This window comes from Camellia sinensis, chromosome 2, assembly GCF_055761805.1.
Source record: "Camellia sinensis isolate YWXY chromosome 2, ASM5576180v1, whole genome shotgun sequence".
Lineage (NCBI taxonomy): Eukaryota > Viridiplantae > Streptophyta > Magnoliopsida > Ericales > Theaceae > Camellia > Camellia sinensis.
Genome location: NC_138962.1, coordinates 22,152,289 through 22,171,673, shown reverse-complemented (window position 1 = coordinate 22,171,673; position 19,385 = coordinate 22,152,289). Strand labels below are relative to the sequence as shown.

The following is a 19,385-nucleotide window of genomic DNA, read 5'->3' as shown; positions in this document are numbered from 1 at the left end:
ATTTATTTATTTTGAAGATGGAGGTAGACTGAGTGGTAATTTTCCCATAAATTAATAACTTTAAGTATCATGAAATTATGTAAAATTAGTTTTAAAAGTTTGAATAGTAGTGTAGGCCAGAGATTTCTCGTTTCAAAATCGGTGATAACACTGAAAATTTTAAAACATGAAAATCTCCGGACAAAATTATGAGACTAATTGAGACAAAAAAAAATTGAGAACAGTGTTCTTCCAAGATTTTGGGGGAGAAAAGGAAAAAGAAATTTCAGAATCTAGACAGTGAAAATAATCTGTCACAAGACTATGCAACCAATGTTAAATAATGTTTTGCTACTTTTTGCTTTGAAATTGTTCTTTTTGGCGAGCAAAGAAAAAGGCAGCACCTTTCATCTGACTAATTTACCTCTACCAACCAAAAAGAGGAGTCTTCATGATTGAGTAAGAAAATTAAGTTTAGATGTCGAAAAACTATTCACAATTTTACTATAAAACAAAAAAATAAGTATGATTCAAATTTAAATTTTATATGGCAAGATACACCTTGAAAATGGATCTGAATTGCATAATATTTTTAATCAAATCAAAGAATGTCAAAGTATTTCTAATTTTCCTGTATCGCTTAATGATTTTTTTTTTTATCATACATGAATTTTTTTAAATAATAATTTTCAAGCAAGAGGGAAAACAGTTTTTCTTCCCACTTTCCTGGTCTTCTTTTTATTTTCTACTTTAATCCGAGTTCAAAAAATTTCCATCAAAACAAGACTAGAATTACAGATCCAACAGAAGTCAAAAAAAAAAAAAAAAAACACACAATAGTCGATTCCATATTTAATAAATAATAAATGATACACACATTAGTTCCAAAATAATAGTCCCCAGAGGTCTGAAGTTGTAATGGCAAAGTACAGCAATAGATAAAACCAAACAAGAACTTAACAAAGCTTTATTCGGCAGATAAACTCAAAAGCCTATTCTACAAACAGCACTGAATAGCCACAAAATGAATGTAATAGGGTGGTAATTACTTTTAAACTGAAGAATTTGAAGAACCCTGCAAGTGCTGTTCTAACTTTTTCGTTCTTTTGGGGTTAAGAAAACCATCTTCTCAGTCTGCTCTGGATTGACCAGCTCGAGAAGACAATATGATGCCAACAATCAGACCATATAGGGCCAAGGCTTCAGCAAAGATGAGAATGAGGATCATTCCAACAAAAAGTTTTGGCTGCTGTGCATTAGCTCTGCAAAACAAAACCATATATTCATAAAGGTCTACAACACATCGACAGAAATTAGGAGAGCTACCACAAAAAAAAAAAAAACCCATTTGATATGTGCCGCCACCAAGATGGGGCAGCAAAAAATCCTTTTCTTTTTAATAAACATGACCTTTATTACAACTATTGACTTAATTAACGAGAATTTGATTGGTAAGCCACAAAACCCTCAATATAACCCTAATGGAAATTAAGAGCAGCATAGATCTAACCTAGTAAATCCAGCTCAAGCCTGCAAGTCCCATGCCTAAGTTCGAGAGAAGGGGTAAATGTCCTCCCCCATCCCTCTTTACTCCTATTTGCCCGGCAAAGTCTTTTCTCAATAGAAAATTGCTTTCCTCCAACAGGAAATCTCTTCATATGGTTACCAACTTACCATGCATCATCGCATAAAGTTCACGACATTTTACCCTAATATGAAAGTACACTGACCACAGTAAATTTATATATTTAAAATGAGCTTATTGTTATCATTTCACCACAGTAATAATTGATAGAACCAAGAAAGTAAGAACAGACGGGGCAACTCATTACTTGTCTTTTCATCATGCACACTTAAAGATATAATATTTTTTCCATACTACAATTGTTTATATATGCAACTTATTGGCATGTTATTATTTCTACAGAATTCCCTCTAAGGTCTTGTTAAACTGGAAGAGTTACCAGCAGTTGCACAGCCTTACATATTGTGCAGCAAGAGTCAATCAAATGTACTTCACAATTTGAGAGGCAGAAAAACTACAACATTGAAAGGCTAAAACATTGAGAGGCTTTCTCACTTGGCTAAATACTATTAAATCTTCTTGGGTCTTGGCTATGCCACCAGGGTTCCAGGCACGAAAACTATTCTAGGAAACCTGATGTTCTTCTAAGTTAAAGACAATAAGTGGGGTATTTTATCATGTCAAAAAATATCCCACAAAAAATTATATGTTTTCTGTATCCCCCGTTAAATAAAGAATATGAATCACTGCCAGGAAATCCACTTCATCAATTGGGTTCTGCAAGATGAGAGTTGAGGAAATATGGAAAGGATTATGAAAACACGGTTGGCATTAGTCCAACCTTATGTTACATGGACTATTCTAAGCTTGTAAAAACCTACAACAGACACTCGACACTTGGGCTAGGAGAAGGGTATGAGTTATTGGTCTAGCAATTCAAGTTCACTACACACTTGTACATATTTTGCTTTCATCTTACTTCCATGAAACAATTGGTTCAAAATAACAGAGGTGTCCATACTTTACACTTATATTAGTTGCCCATACTTAAGAAATAAATGAAGAATATTTAAAAATATGAACAATTAGCGGTGTCATAGTATCATTGGACTCCAGAATTAGACAATCTGACATTTACACATACCCATACCCATACCCATACTCATACCTGACACAAGTACCTAATGCATGTATAGTGCAATAAGGCCAATAAAATCGGTAATGGAAACAGCAGAATTAACACAGTGAACCCCCCCCCCCCCCCCAAAAAAAAAAAAAAAAAAATCCCCGGGTTCGACAATTAGTCATCCAAATTGGGAAACTCTTCCGATTCTTTCTACTATCAGTCCTTCAAAGCAAGGACATACATGACACTGGAACAGGGAGCATAAATCTGAGTGTTTTTTATCAGATGAATGAAGTGCAAAATGTTTGTTCTACAAGAAATAAGCATGATGCAAGAGGAGAAAAAATCAAGATACCAAGGTCAACACAGCAAATTAGTGTTCACAGGTAACTTAAGATAGAACATAGGCCACCCCAACCATAACTTCGAAACTAGAGGTGTGGGAACACATTCGTGTGGAATGTAAAATAATTATGGTAGTTATTTGAAGCAGTTAAGATCTGAGAATCATGTTAATTACTATGTATAGAGGTATTTTAGGTATACAAAAGTCGTGGCAAAGCTTCTTTTGAGTTGTATAATAGTACAGAGATGGAATATGGATAAAGCAAAGCAATCAAAAAATACAGCAACCAAAGCTACTGCCTAGAGAACACAGCAAACAAAGAACCTTGCTATGTGAAATAGTCAATGCTCAACTCGAAAAATCAACAAGTCAAGAACACCCAAAACATCACTGTCCAACCAGTTTTCTGCGAGTAATACTGGTACATGTTACCATTAATACTTCTTCAAATTTTGTTTACAATATCATCTTTCAAATCATCTTTTCACTTCCTTTCGTTCTCAAATCCATATTACTAACACTTGTGAACATAAAAAAATAAACATATTACTAATCATCGTTTGTTCATTTACACTATAATTTTCTTCCCCTCTTAGGATTAGACCCAACGCACATATATCACAGTTTTTATAAAGTAGAACACAAAGAGCTCCCCACACCTGTGTTACATGGACTCGGGTGCGGGTATCGGGGTGTGGGTGCGTATCTAGGAATCAGACACTTCAAAATTAAAAATTGAGAATACTTGGATATGGATCCAAATTTGAACACGGGTACAGGAATTCGTTATTTTTTTAAATATATTTAATATATGAAGATGACTTAAAAAAAAAATTAAGGAATAACAAATTTTGTTTAAAAAAAAACAAATAAAATATAAATAATACGGCCAAGTTTGACATATTGTAAAGAAGTCAAAAAGTCAAAAAGTTACTCAAAAAGTTAAAAAGTTAACACTATTCACCAAAAGTCAACAATTACGGCTGCACAACTCCCAATCCTAATTTTTCTTTACAAATCAATTTTTACAATTTTTTATTACACATTTTTCTATAAAAAGTCAAAAAGTTAACCCAAACATCCATATTTTCTTCCTCAATTTTTTAGTCTAAAAAGACAAAAAGTACACTTATTTAGGACACCCCAAACAACCCCTAAATAAAAATTATTTTAAACATAAAATAAATTATATTATATATGATAAAATAAATCATTTTTATTTTAAACATAAAAATTATATCATTTATGATATATTATATTATATAATATTTTTTGAGTGAATATTATATAATATGAATACTATTATATAACCAAACCAAACCAAACCAAGCCTTAAGTCCCATCAAATGGGGTCGGCTACATGAATCCTTCTTCTCCACGCGGTCCTATCAAAGGCCATTTCATTAGTCAAATTAAGTAGATTCATATCTCTATTTATAACGCTAGTCAACGTTAATCTAGGCCTACCCCGTCCCCTAACATTTCCATTTATCGTTACAGTATCGCATCTCTTCACTACTGCCTCTGTTGGTCTCCGTTGAATATGACCAAATCATCTCAAACTATTCTCTCTCAACTTATCTTCTATCGGTGCTACTCCTACCCATTCCCGAATACACTCATTCCTAATCTTGTTCTGTCTAGTCTTACCACACATCCACCTTAGCATTCTCATCTCAGCCACACTCATCTTATTTACATGTTGTTTCTTGGTTGCCCAACACTCCGTCCCCTACAACATAGCTGGTCTAATAGCCGTTCTATAGAACTTACCTTTTAGTCTAGTAGGTATTCGTTTATCGCACAATACCGCAGACGCACTTCTCCACTTACACCATCACGCCTTAATCCTATGGGCCACATCTGCATCAATCTCTCCCGCTATTGTGATAATCGACCCTAAATAACGAAAATGTTCACTCTTAGGCAGTTCTTGGTTCTCAATCTTCACTTCTCCTCTGCTTTCATTGTTACTGTTACTAAATTTACACTCCATGTACTCTGTCTTAGTTCTGCTTATCCGAAATCCTTTAGATTCAAGAGCTTTTCTCCAAATCTCCAACTTTGTGTTAACTCCTTCTCTAGTCTCATCCACTAACACAATATCGTCTGCAAAAAGCATACACTATGGCACGTCATCCTGAATATTTATCGTCAACTCGTCCATAACTAAAGCAAAAAGATAAGGACTTAAGGTAGATCCTTGGTGTAACCCTACAGTGATAGGAAATTCATTTGTTTCTCCAGCTGGCGATCTAATAGTGGTCACCACCCCTTCATACATATCCCTAATCACGTCAATGTAGCCTTTTGTCACCCCTTTCTTCTCTAATGCCCACCATATTATATCTCGGGGCACTCTGTCATATGCTTTCTCAAGGTCGATAAACACCATATGAATGTCTCTTTTCTTTTCTTTTCTTTATACTTTTCTATAACTCTCCTCAAAAGATAGATCGCTTCCATTGTTGACCTACTAGGCATAAACCCAAATTGATTCTCTGACACCTCTGTTATGTCTCGCAATCGGCGTTCCATCATCCTCTCCCACACTTTCATTATATGACACATTAGCTTAATTCCTCTATAGTTGTTACAATTCTGGACATCACCTTTATTCTTATAGATTGGCACTAAAATACTCTTCCTCCACTCATCTGGCATGTTCCTAGTCAACAAAATTTTGCTAAACAACCTAGTCAACCAAGCAACTCCTTTTTTACCCAAACACTTCCAAGCTTCAATAGGGATATCATCAGGTCCTAAAGCCTTATTTAATTTCATCTTCTTAAGTGCAATTTCTACTTCAAAGTTCCTAATCCTGCAATAGAACCTATAGTCTTGGTTTATCGTATTACTGATTATTTCTTCCCCTATTGTCGTACTTCCATGTTCCTCATTTAACAATTTCTCAAAATAATTCTTCCATCTTTCCTTAATCTCATCATCCTTCACCAATACCTTAGAATCCTCACTCTTGATGCACTTTACTTGATTAAAATCTCTTGTTTTCCTCTCCCGTATCTTAGCAAGTTTGTATACTCTCTTCTCTCCCTCCTTACTATCTAGTCTAGTGTATAGGTCATCATAAACTTTCAACTTAGTCTCTCTCACTACTTTCTTGACCTCCTTATTAGCCAATCTATAGCTCTTAAGGTTTTTCTCAGTTCTATCCTTCTGTCACTTTTTAAAGTACTCTTTTTTTGCCTTAACTACTGCTTGGACCTCTTCCCTCCACTACCAAGTTTCCCTAGAGTTGGGTCCCGTTCCGTTCGACTCTCCAAGCACTTCCCTTGAGATTCTCCTCATACAATTGGTCATTGAATTCCATATAGTGTTAGCATCACCTTCTAAGTCCCAAGTACCTTCCTTATCCATTCGATTCTTAAATATTTCTAATTTTTCCCCTTTTAAGTCCCACCATCTTGTCCTACGACGCCCACCATCCTTCCTAACTTGGTAATGCCCTCTAAAACATAAATCTAGTACCAAAATCCTATATTGAGAGACCAGACTCTCACCAGGAATCACCTTACAATCATTGCATTTTAGACAGTCCACTTTTCTCACTAAGAAATAATCTATTTGGCTCTTAACTAATCCACTCTTAAAGGTTATCAAATGCTTCTCCCTCTTTTTATACATAGTATTGGCCACCACCAGGTTAGAAGCCAACGCAAAATCTAAGATTCTCTCTCCAGCCTCATTTCTGTCACCAAAACCGTATCCACCATGCACCCTTTCATAACCTACTTTATCTATGCCCACATGGCCATTAAAATCTCCACCTATAACTAGGTTCTCTCCTACGGGTATCTCCTGTAAGATCTCATCCATTTGCTCCCAAAAATCCCTCTTAATCTGATCATCTAACCCTACTTGAGGGGCGTAAGCGCTAATAATATTCACTATATTCCCTCCAATAACTAGTTTAATTAGCATAATCCTATCTCCTTTCCTAGTGACCGCCACCACACTTTCCACAAGACCCTTGGCAATTATGATTCCTACCCCATTTCTGCGTCTATCTTTACCACTATAATAAAGTTTAAAACCAGTATCCATGAATACTATTATATATTATTATATTAATATCATTTATAAATAGAAAGCAAAGAAAGAGAATAGAGAGGAAGAGAAGACAGAGTCACAGAAGAAGAGAGAGAGAAGAAGGGAAGAAGAAAATAGAAGAGACACAGAGAGAGAGACCAAAGGGGAATCGAAGCCCTAGTGTCATTTTCTGGGTAGAATTGACTTTGAGATGTTGGTTTTCAGATCTCCTTCGATTCGGTCTAGTTTGCGACTAGGGTTTGCGCTTCGATCTTGCTTCACAACTCGACTTTCTTCGCAAAGGTGAGTTTCAGCTCTCTCTCTCTCTCAACAACCCTTTTTCTTTCTCTTCTCATGTCAGCCATGTTCAAGAAAACCATGCCGAATCTGACACATATCTCACACCTGCACCCGTGTCGTGTCGTGTCGACACGGGTACTCTACCTTAAACCAGCAAGTCCATGTAACACAGCCCCACACAACATGATAATGTTGACTGGTCATGAAAATAACCCAAAGTGACCATTCACTTAGGTTAATCCTTAACCCATATATGAGGGGGAAAAGGATGCATTTCACACGGGCAAAGGAAACAAAAAAGGAGAAACATCTTGCTGATGGTATATTACTGAAAGTCCATTTAACTGGTCAAACTATCTCAATAAAACATGGAAATCCAACATTCACAAGCCAAGTGCATATAAAAAGTAATTTAGTGAGAACCATAAAGAAGCTATCAAGAACTTATTTAATGTATAGGCAATGTCAAGTAGATTACACCGTGATCCAAAAATTCAAGTCAACTAAGCAACAAGAAATCATATCATACATATTAATAACAAATTGTATAAGATCATCCCCATCAATCCCATAATTGTGAATTTAGTCATATGATTTCAATGCTTCCAGTATGACAATTTTCCTTCATTAGCCAGCACTGCTCTTATAGCTGACAAATCCATTCATGGGTTTTCTTCAATTTACTCCTGATTTAATTCGAAGTAGTACTATGCTAAGAACCTATATTATATAGCATAACTTGATAACCAATCTTAAAATGTATTTCAGAAATTAACAACATGAAACAATGAGATAAATGAACAATCCAAAAAGATAGCAATACCTAACACCGGCATCGCCGACGATCCCAATCGCCATTCCAGCAGAGAGGCCAGCGAGGCCACAAGCGAGACCAGAGGAAAGATGAGCATAACCATCAAACAGGTAATAGGACTTGGCCTTAGGGTTAATACCAGTGCTGATGATAACAGCAATGATCAATCCATAAATACCTAACACTCCAGCCATAACAACAGGAACGATCGACTTCATCACCAGTTCTGGCCTCATCACACCCATCGACGCCACTCCAACACCACTCTTCGCTGTCCCATACGCAGCTCCCATACCTGAAAACAGTCAAAAACCAAATCTTCAAAATCTGTACAAACAAAACTATATAGATAATTAGAGAGAGAGAGAGAGTAATCTAGGGTTAGGGTTTGAATACAGGAGAAGACGAGGGCAGCAGCGGCGCCGAGGAAGCCGAAGAAAGGAGCAGTTTCATCACCGCTGAATGTCGAAGACATCTTTTGGATTCGATTGGATTTTCTCAGCGGCGAAACGTGTTTGGATCGCGAGAAAATTTGTGGTGTACAGAAAGAAAAAGAGAGGGTTTTTTCGGAGTCAGATCTTCCTTCTCTATCTGAAGTTCTAAACTCCTACTGGTCGAGAAGCAAATTATTATTAGTAATATTTATAATAATACACGTGGCAATCAGCTAGGAAAAGGGTTGAAGATTGGGCTATTCCATGTTTTTGGGCTAAAATGTCATTGGGCTCTTTCATCCAAATTTCGTTTTTGTTTTTAATGGTAATATGGGCCTATATTTGTCACTAGGCTTAACCAAATATTATTGGGCTCTTTCATGTATATGCCAATCCATCTCGATCATACTAAAATTACAGTGGGTAAACAAGGGGAAAAAAAAAATTCTCAAACAAGAAAATTAAAGAATAATTTAAAACCATAAACTAATATAATTCAAAATTTGAATGGATATACGTTTCCTATGTTTGATTGAAAATGTTAATATAAAATTTTAAATTAATAAATGTAGATGTGGTCATTATGGTTATAGGAATAAAAATTTAAAATTTGAAACAAATTTGTTTAAATAATATATGTGAGTAAAAAATAATTATAATTTTTTTTTATTTATATTAGGGGTGTTCACAAGTTGAATCGATTTGGATCTATCCTCAACCTGACAATCATTCGATATTGTTTGGCAAGCTAATCGAAATCAATCGAGGTGAAACTTTTTGATTTAGCTGTCAACTTAGTCGGTGCTACACAAATCTCAAAAAGAGACAGCCAGTGTCGTTCACAGCCACCGTTGATCTACAACATTGCCATATTCATAGAGGGAGATAAAGATAAAGATAAAGATAAAAGGGTTTGGAAAAAGAAGATTTGAGACATGTGGCACTTTTTGAGCTATAGCAATATCAAAAGTTTATGAAATTATCACATGAATTTGGCATATTTAGTAAAAATGTGTACGTTTAATAAGATTTTATGATCCGTTTATTTTGTCTGTTTTTTATTCTCTGATCATAACTATTGAATGAAGACAATCAATATATTAGTATTGACAGAAGACAAACAATTATTAATGGTAAAATTTCTGAAGATAAAATCGCTAAATAAGAAAAATACTAAAATGAGATTGATTTCCTAATAACTATATAAATCTCTTTATTTTTCATATTTGGGGTTTGTTACTACTAGTTCTTTATACTATTTATACTAATTAATTGTTAAAAACAAATCAAAAAAATGGTCTAATGGGAAATACATTATTAGAGATTGATTTCACAATATCTCTCTATATCACCCAAAAGTCACCCAAGTTTGTTAATATAGTTTAAGAGTTACTTCATCGGTTATCAATTGGTTTTAAGATTGAATGAGTACATTAATTTTAACATAATACTCTAGTTTGGTTTTGGATAGCCTTAGTGGTCAAGCCTCTATCCCATATATAATTCTATCATCCTTCATTTTTCTATCTGCCCATATTACTTTTAATGTAAATAAAGTATATATATTAATAAGATCATCTATACCAATACTAATTAACTTATGTTCAAAAAAAATTTGCTGGGCAATTTTAGCTAGTAATAAAACATTAAGGCCTCGTTTGGGAACCAGCTATTTTAGTAATTTTTTTGACTCTTTACGAAAAGATGTATAGGAAAGTAGAGAGAGTAATATGACAACTTATACTGATTTTTTAACTAAAATATTTAGTCTCCAAACGAAACCTAAGAGTGTTTTCTCTACTTGGACATTAATTTTTTACCATGCATTACTCAACAGTGTTATCTAATTTAACTACTTACTTTTCAACATTTTAAAAAATTACATTTTAAGGAGGGAAGACAAATAAGAGGAGGGGGGGGGGGGAATATGAAGAATAAAATAAATTTATAAATTTAACTAGTACAAATTAAGGAGGGCAAAATAAAAAGTGCTTAATTAAAATGGTTAAAAAATTTCATTTAACTAGCATTTAGTGGGCTTGCCAATATCCACTTTTATTCCGTCGTTACTTAGTTAATACCTAACTTGTATGTTAACATGTTTATTAACCGTGGAGGGAAAGTTAACAAGGTTGAGAGAGAAAAGATAGAAACAAAGAGTGAAGGAGGCCAATGATATAGAAGTTATACCACAATTGAGATAGAGTAGAGAAAGAGAGAGCCAGCGACATTCTGAAGACTTACTTCACATTTTTAAAGTGTAGATCTACACCTTTAAAATATAGATCTATAGTATTAGAATGGAGATTTGAACTTTTTATGTCTAAAATAGAGGTTTTTAAAGTTTTTTCCTCCGATTTCAGTATAAATTTTTTGATTTTTGACACCTACAATAGTTCCTTCATCTTTGAAACCTTCTCCTATACCATTGTGGGTGTACTTTCTTTTCAATTCTAACTTACGAGCATATCACCCGTGCTATCCACGGGTTGTGTTTCACCACTTTGTCTTTTTTTTTATACTATATTAAAATTATGAAATATTTTTGTTATTAAATAAATAAACCAGTCAATAGTTTTTTTTAATCTATTTTGTAAATTAAAAATCAATAATTTTGAAAAATTGATTAATTTGTCTCATTAAGTGATTTAAAATTTTGATAGATATACATAAAAAAAATATATAATTATATTATTAAATCATAATTCAAATTTAGATGTTATATCTTTTTGAGATCTATAGCTAAATTCTTATATATATATATATACTTTAATTTTTGTGTGTAACCATAGTGTATGAGAGAAATTGAAAAGGGTGTTGCAATAATTATGAGAGAAGTCAAAAGAGATTGTGGGTTGGGAGAAGTCAATAAATGCTGAGTTTTTTTTTTAAAAATCAAAAAAATAGAAAATTAGGATTAGGAGATTGGAGCTCTCATAGGCTTTGGGGTTAAAAACCTCCTTTTGCTTAATATATAGTATAGATGGCGGTGTTCGATATCCGGAGGTGACAGAGTTGGTCAGTAGTGACAAGAATGATGTCGATGGGGACGACAGGTTTTTAAGCAAATTTTACTTTTCAGACCACATCTTTTAAAAAATCGGTGATTTTTCTTGAATAGTAACTATTTTTTGGGCAAATTCGTTTTTTGTTTTGTTGGAATGACCCTTCGGGATCTTATTTATATAATGTTGTTGTTTATTAATAATAATATTTTCTATGTTCTCAAAAAGATAAGTGATGTAGGCCGAAAGGTACCACATTTAGGCCACTTAGGTTACATTTTTTGTCTTTTAATTTTATTTATTTGGTGGAGATGATGTGTTTCGTGCACTTGTACAGATTTGATAGGAAATATGAAAATTCAATCAAAAGAGGGTGCGAAATCAGATTCTCCGAGCGAGACGTGAAAAATCCGAGTCCACCAGACCACCGCACGAGCGGCCAATACCACCGCACGAGCGGCCAATACCACCGCACGAGCGGCCAACCTAGGGACGCGTGCACGGACTTTTTGGTCTATTTTGCTCCGAATAAAAGACAGAAAATCAGTCACAGTTGGGTTCGAAAATTGAATACAGAAAGGAGGGAGGCTAGGGTTCCAAAGGGGGAGACACTACCAAAGCTTGGAAAACACTTCCATGGGGGCTTCTTCTTCATCTTCTTCCTCTTTCCACTCCTCCATGAGTGGCTAGTCGTCTTTTCTAGGGTTTTGATGAAACCCTAGCCATGTAATGAAATTTTTCACGAGCTTTCATTGTAACTTGGTTTGAATGAATGCATGGATGTTTTAGAAGTTTATAAATAATTGTTTCGTTATTCTCTTCAAGCATTTTACTCTCTGTGATTGTTTAATGTTTTCCATACATTAATATTCTTTGTGTTTGTATTCAAAGTACGAGACGAGTTATGCTATGAGAGACGGGTCGTTTTGCTAACATAGTTTAGAGCAAACGACTCGTACTACTCGGGATGATTCGTGCCTATACATTGAATGCAACAATCCTCTTGATCAATATTTCAAACTTGTAGTTGTGAAATATTGGATAATTCAAACCGAATTGCGGTTGATAGTTGATGTTAAGTCTCATTCATGTGGTTAGTGGTGAATTCTCTCCCCTAGGAATTTTTTCCCGAAAATTAATATCTCAAACCCTAGATTTTAATTGTCAATATAATTCTTCAATTTTATTTAATTGTTGTTTAGGTATAGAATCAATCTTATCTTTTTAATCAAAATTAATTTAGGAATTTTGCGATTGAATTAATTTAATTTCACAATAGTCCCTGTGGATCGATACCTAGACTTGCCATTATTCTGATTGAATTTGGTATAGTTTAGTATTTAATTTTGGTGTGTTCAACGACCCATCAAATTTTGGCGCCGTTGCCGGGGACTTCTGGCGAAATTAGTTAATTTAAAGTTACATTCTTACTTTAATTTTTAGTTTAGGATTTTATGCTTTTGGTGTTGCTAAGTGTGCAGAGCGTTTGAAATTGGAGCTATCATTGAAGTGCAAGCGGAGCGCAGCCGAGCTTAAATAAAAACCGTAGCACTAAAAGTGAGTAAACAGAAGCAAACATTCACAAGCAAAACACCAAAGTGCTAAAACGAAAGTCAAAGCTCAAACAGAGGTTGGAAACAACGTCTACACGTTAAGCATCCGCAAGACGAGTAAAGCGTTTTCGTTAAACCGCTGTGAGTATTTCTTCCTTTGGTATTTTGCTTTCATACTTAGTGCACAGAGTCGGTACTTGTTGTGTGTGTTTGGGTAGTGTATGCACGGGCGTCGTTCTTGTCGCCCTGAATTGTGGAGTTTGGACCTTGAACTAGAAAGGATCCTTAGGAGACTTAGGACCTCTGCCCGTATTCCTAGGCTTGAATATTCATACATTGAGCCATTAGAGATGGCAGATCCTAATGTCTCGAATGTGCCCAACCGGACACTTAAGGATTATTTTACACCCACTGCATATACATCACCATCATGCATCCAATTACCCAACACCACTGCTGCTCATTATGAGATTAAGTCCAGCACCATACAAATGCTCCCATCATTCCATGGACTAACTCATGATGATCCTTATAAGCATTTGAATGAATTTCTGGAAATTTGCTCGACAGTGGGGATCCAGAATTTCACAAATGAAACCTTAATGTTGCGATTGTTTCCATTCTCGTTAAAGGATAAAGCCAAACATTGGCTAAATTCTTTACCTGCTAACTCAATCACAACTTGGGACCAATTACAGCAACGATTTTTGGAGAAGTACTTTCCCATAGGTAAAACAAACCAACTTAGGCGAGCCATCACAAACTTTGCTCAAATGGATGGCGAACAATTCCATGAGACGTGGGAAAGACTTAGAGACCTTCTCCAACAGTGTCCCCACCACCAAGTGCCTGATTGGCAACTTGTTCAAACATTTTATTATGGCTTAACTGAGCCACACCGCCAAATGGTGGATTCGTCATGTGGTGGGACATTTATGTCTAAAAATGATGTCGAGGCATGGCAATTGTTTGAGAACTTAAGTGATAATTCCCTTCACCATGCCTCCGCAGCCCGGCAAGTCCGGCAACCCATAGTTGGAGCCCCGAAAAGAGGGGGCATTTATGAGGTCGGGCAAAACCTAGAGTTAGCCCAACAAGTAGAGGCACTGTCCCGCAAGATGGACCAATTATTAGCTATGGGACATGCCCCTACCCAACAAGTTCAGCCTCAATTTCACGAGGCATGTGTTATTTGTGCAAGCCCTGCTCATGACTTGAGTGAGTGCCCTTCGGCATCACAATTTTCGGAGTTAGTCCAAGAGCATGTAAATGCAGCTCAAGGATTCTCCAACCCGGGTAATGATCCATACTCCAACACATACAATCCGGGATGGAGGAATCACCATAATTTCTCATGGAGACCTCCTTTGTAAGGCACTTCTTACAATCCTCCACCACCAAGGCAGAATTTCAATAATTTTGCCAACTAATTATCTTACCGACCACCGCAACCTTATAGACCCCCACAACCATACCGGCAACCACAACCACAACCTCCGCTTGTTCCTCAGGGCAACTCTGCCTTTGAGACTCAGGTGTTGGAAGTTCTCTTAGAACTTAAGGGGTTAGCACCAATAGTTCACTCCCACACTCACTCTATTGCCAAGATAGAGACCCAATTGGGTCAAATGGCTAACAACATGAATCGGAGAGAGGAGGGAAAATTACCAAGTCAAACTGTGGCCAACCCTAAGGGACAATACGGGGCAGAGAGTTCGGGTGGAAATGGTAAGCAACATGAGCAAGTGCAGGCGGTGGTTGCTTTGAGAAGTGGTAGGGAGCTAGAGCCTCAGTCAGTTATGTCTGATGCAACTAGAGTTAGGAAGGGTGACCACGGTGGTTCATCTGGTGAGAGTAAGGGTGAGGGGGAAACACTTAAGAGGGATGACTTAGTCCCTAGCACTTCATTTGAGTCTAAGGCACCATATGTGCCTAAGGCACCTTTTCCCCAGTGCCTTGATACACCGTCCCATTTTAATAAGAAGGCGGCATCTTTGGAGGCAATGATGGAGGTCTTTAAACAGGTAAAAATCAACCTCCCCCTGTTGGAGGCGATTAAGCAAGTACCATCATATGCCAAATTTCTGAAGGACCTTTGTACGCAAAAGCGTAGCGTAAATCTAGGACACATGTGTCCCAAAAAGTCCTACTCACGGAGCAAGTAAGTTCCATCTTGTTGAATGACACACCTCCTAAGCTTAAGGACCCAGGTGCCCCAACCATTGCATGTATTATTGGGGACCATTTCATTGATAGGGCCTTATTAGATTTAGGAGCTAGTGTAAATTTGTTGCCGTACTCTATGTACGAGGAATTTGGGCTTGGCGAGTTGAAGCCCACTACTGTTACTCTTCAGTTGGCTGACTGGTCCCTCAAAGTGCCACGAGGCATGATTGAGGATGTGCTAGTTAAGGTTGATAGGTTCTACTTCCCTGTTGACTTTTTGGTTTTAGATATGGAACCGGTAGCCAGTTCAAGGAAACAAATCCCGGTGATTTTGGGTCGACCTTTCTTGGCTACGGCCAATGCATGCATTAATTGTCGGACCGGGGTTATAGAAGTTTCATTTGGTAACATGCAAGTGAAACTTAATGTTTTCCAAGCATCACAACAACCTCACGAGAGAGAGGAGTGCTTATTAGTGGATGTTGTGGATGAGATTGTCGAGGAGGCTTTGCCCTCCATTCTTGTAGAGGACCCTTTGGAGGCTTGTCTAGCTCATTTTGGGTTTGAAAATTTTGATATAGATGGGTCAGTTGAGGAGGTGAATGTCTTGCTTAATTCTTCTTCTATACCGGATTTTCCTCCATGGAAAGCCCGGTTTGAGCCACTTCCTCCTATGTCGAGAGAGCCTGCCGCACCATCCTTGGTCACACCACCTACACTTGAGTTGAAGCCACTTTCGGCCACACTCAAGTATGCATTTTTAGGGCCCTAGGAGACTTTACCAGTTATCATTGCATCTGACTTGACTGCGGAGCAGGAGAGTCAGTTAATGAGTGTTCTCGTGGCACATCGGAGTGCTATAGGGTAGTCAGTGGCTGATTTGAAAGGGATAGATACCTCTGTGCGCATGCATTATATACACCTAGAGGAGGACACCAAACCTTCTCGTGAAATGCAATGGAGACTGAATCCTAACATGAAAGAGGTGGTGAAGAAGGAGGTTTTGAAATTGTTGGATGCGGGTATCATATACCCCATCTCAGATAGCAAGTGGGTGAGTCCCACACAAGTGGTGCCCAAAAAATCGAGCATCACTGTTGTTGAGAATGAGGGAGGAGAGTTAGTCCCCACACGAACCATTACTGGGTGGCGAGTGTGCATTGATTATAGGAGACTAAATTCCTTGACTAGGAAGGACCATTTTCCCTTACCTTTCATTGACCAAATCCTAGAGCGGTTAGCGGGGCAGGGGTTCTATTGTTTTCTTGATGGCTACTTAGGGTATAATCAAGTCCCGGTGTATCCCGCTGACCAGGAAAAGACCACATTCACATGCCCTTTTGGCACTTTTGCTTACAGGCGCATGCCCTTCGGGCTATGTAATGCACCGGCGACCTTTCAACGGTGTATGATGGCCATTTTCTCCGACATGGAGGAGAAATTCTTAGAGGTTTTTATGGATGACTTTTCGGTGTTTGGACCATCTTTTGAGGAATGCCTTAGGAACATGACTAGAGTGTTAGAACGATGTACTGAGGCAAACCTAATCTTGAGTTGGGAAAAGAGCCATTTTATGGTTCGTGAGGGTATAGTGTTGGGACACATTGTGTCCCCTCGAGGTATAGAGGTTGACAAGGCTAAGGTTGACCTCATTGCAGGCCTTCCTCCACCCAATTCCGTGCGTCAAATTAGGTCTTTCTTAGGGCATGCAGGTTTTTACCGTAGGTTCATCAAAGACTTTAGTAAGATATCACGTCCTTTGTGTAGTCTACTAGTTAAGGACGCGCCTTTTATCTTTGATGAGGCATGCTTAAAGGCATTTGAAACACTAAGAATGGCCTTGACCACCGCCCCAATCACGAAATCACCAGATTGGTTGTTTCCTTTTGAAATCATGTGTGATGCCTCTGGTTATGCTGTCGAGGCTGTGTTGGGCCAAAGGGTCAATAAGGCACCATTTGCTATATACTATGCTAGTCGCACTCTCTCGGATGCACAATTGAATTACACTACCACCGAGAAAGAGTTGCTAGCTGTGGTCTTCGCCTTAGACAAGTTCCGGTCATATCTCCTAGGTTCCAAGGTCATAGTCTTCACTGGTCACGCCGCTTTGCGGTATTTATTATCAAAGAAAGAGACCAAACCTAGATTGATTAGATGGATTTTGTTGCTTCAAAAATTTGACTTAGAGATCCGTGATAAGAAAGGATTCGAGAATGTGGTGGCAGATCATCTCTCCCGAATCCTTGTTGAGTATAATAGTGACCCTCTTATTTTGCATGATTCGTTTCCGGACGAACAACTCTTTGAGCTGTCACAAGCGAGCCCCCCGTGGTTTGCACATATTGTGAATTACTTGGCCATTGGGCAAATTCCACAGAATTGGTCTAAGCAAGACAAAGACCGATTCTTTTCGCAGGTCAAGTATTACTTTTGGGAGGATCCGGAGTTGTTTAAATATTGCTCCGACTAAGTGATCCGACGGTGTGTGCCGGAGAGTGAGGTGCAAAGCATTCTTACATTTTGTCATTCTTCTGCATGTGGCGGTCATTTTAGTGGGCATAAAATGCCAAGATTTTACAGAGTGGGTTTTATTGGCCCACAATTTTTAAAGATGCCCATCAATTTTGTAAAACTTGTTTGCGCTGTCAGCAAATGGGTTCGATGTCTTGGCGTGACATGATGCCAATGTCCCCTATTCTTGTGGTAGAAATATTTGTTGTTTGGGGAATTGATTTTATGGGCCCTTTCTCGTCGTCATTCGGGTTTGAGTACATTCTCTTGGCAGTAGATTATGTGTCTAAGTGGGTGGATGCAATAGCTACCCGAACAAACGATCATAGAGTGGTAATCAAATTTTTGCATGAAAACATCTTTATTCGTTTTGGGTTTCCTAGAGCCATAATAAGTGATCAGGGTACACATTTTTGTAACCGGTTCTTTGAGTCGGTAGTTAAGAAATACTCTATCAATCATAAAGTTGGCACTCCATACCACCCTCAAACTAGTGGCCAAGTGGAAGTCTCAAATAGGGAGGTAAAGCACATAATTGAGAAAACTGTGAGATCGGATAGGAAAGATTGGTCACAACGGTTAATTGATGCATTATGGGCGTATCGTACTGCTTATAAGACACCCATTGGGATGTCACCATATAGAGCGGTGTTCGGCAAAGCTTGCCATCTCCCGGTTGAACTTGAGCACCGAGCATTGTGGGCCATAAAGAAGTTTAACTTCGATATGGCCGCGGCGGGGCTCAACCAGAAATTGCAACTCAATGAGTTGGAGGAAATCCAGAATGATGCATATGAGAGTTCGAGAGTTTTTAAAGCTCGGACTAAAGAATTCCATGAGAAGCACATCAATAGGAAATCCTTTGAACCCGACCAAAAAGTGTGGCTTTTTAATTCAAAATTGAGACTCTTTCCGGGTAAGTTAAGATCAAGATGGGATGGCCCCTTTGTAGTTGTTGAGGCATTTATTCATGGCGCCGTTGAGGTGCGAGATCCAAAGACTGGCCACACTTTCAAAGTGAATGGCCAAAGATTGAAACCACATATAGAGGGGATTGGAAATGGAGATATGATTGAGTCCATTGCTTTGATGGACCCATTTTACTACAATTAAATGATTGATTTCTTGTTCTTTTTTCTTTCTCTTCTATGCTATTCTATTTTTCTTTATTCTCATTATGCTTTACGTGCGTCTAGGAGACTTTAAATCCTCTAAAGGTGTAATTCCTTTGGTGTTTGTCGTGCCCGAACGGCATCTGACGGTCTGGTATAGCCACCTAACCGTGTTTGTAGTGAGTTCCTAGGAGACCAACTGAGACGGTGGAAACTAGAGTTCGAATGGCAAAGCCTAGAATACAAAGGTTTGGGATTTCCGAGACTAGAGTCTAGTTTAAATACCCAGGGGTGTGGAGATTGCTTCAAAACTACCTCGGCTTGAACTCTGTATGGCAGCCCCATAGGTTGAGGTAGCTTTAGGCGCCTCGATTCTGGATATCGAATCAACTTAGTCTGTCACCCTGTTGGAGAATAGGGAAAGTTACAAACACAGTTAGGGAGAAAAGTAGTACCCGTGG

General features: G+C 37.7%; 1 protein-coding gene and 1 pseudogene across 1 annotated transcript; one reads left to right on the top strand and one right to left on the bottom strand.

Annotated features, from left to right (window-relative positions):
• Positions 1–800: 800 nt before the first annotated feature.
• Positions 801–8,786, bottom strand: LOC114303587 (V-type proton ATPase 16 kDa proteolipid subunit). Its single transcript, XM_028248751.2, has 3 exons — positions 8,537–8,786; positions 8,150–8,435; positions 801–1,241 (listed from the first exon to the last, which is right to left on the bottom strand). Exons 1-3 carry the CDS (start codon positions 8,613–8,615, stop codon positions 1,109–1,111), a joined length of 498 nt encoding a protein of 165 aa, XP_028104552.1. The 5' UTR covers positions 8,616–8,786; the 3' UTR covers positions 801–1,108.
• A 6,145-nt stretch (positions 8,787–14,931) lies between these two features.
• Positions 14,932–18,925, top strand: LOC145811880 (uncharacterized; annotated as a pseudogene).
• Positions 18,926–19,385: the final 460 nt, after the last annotated feature.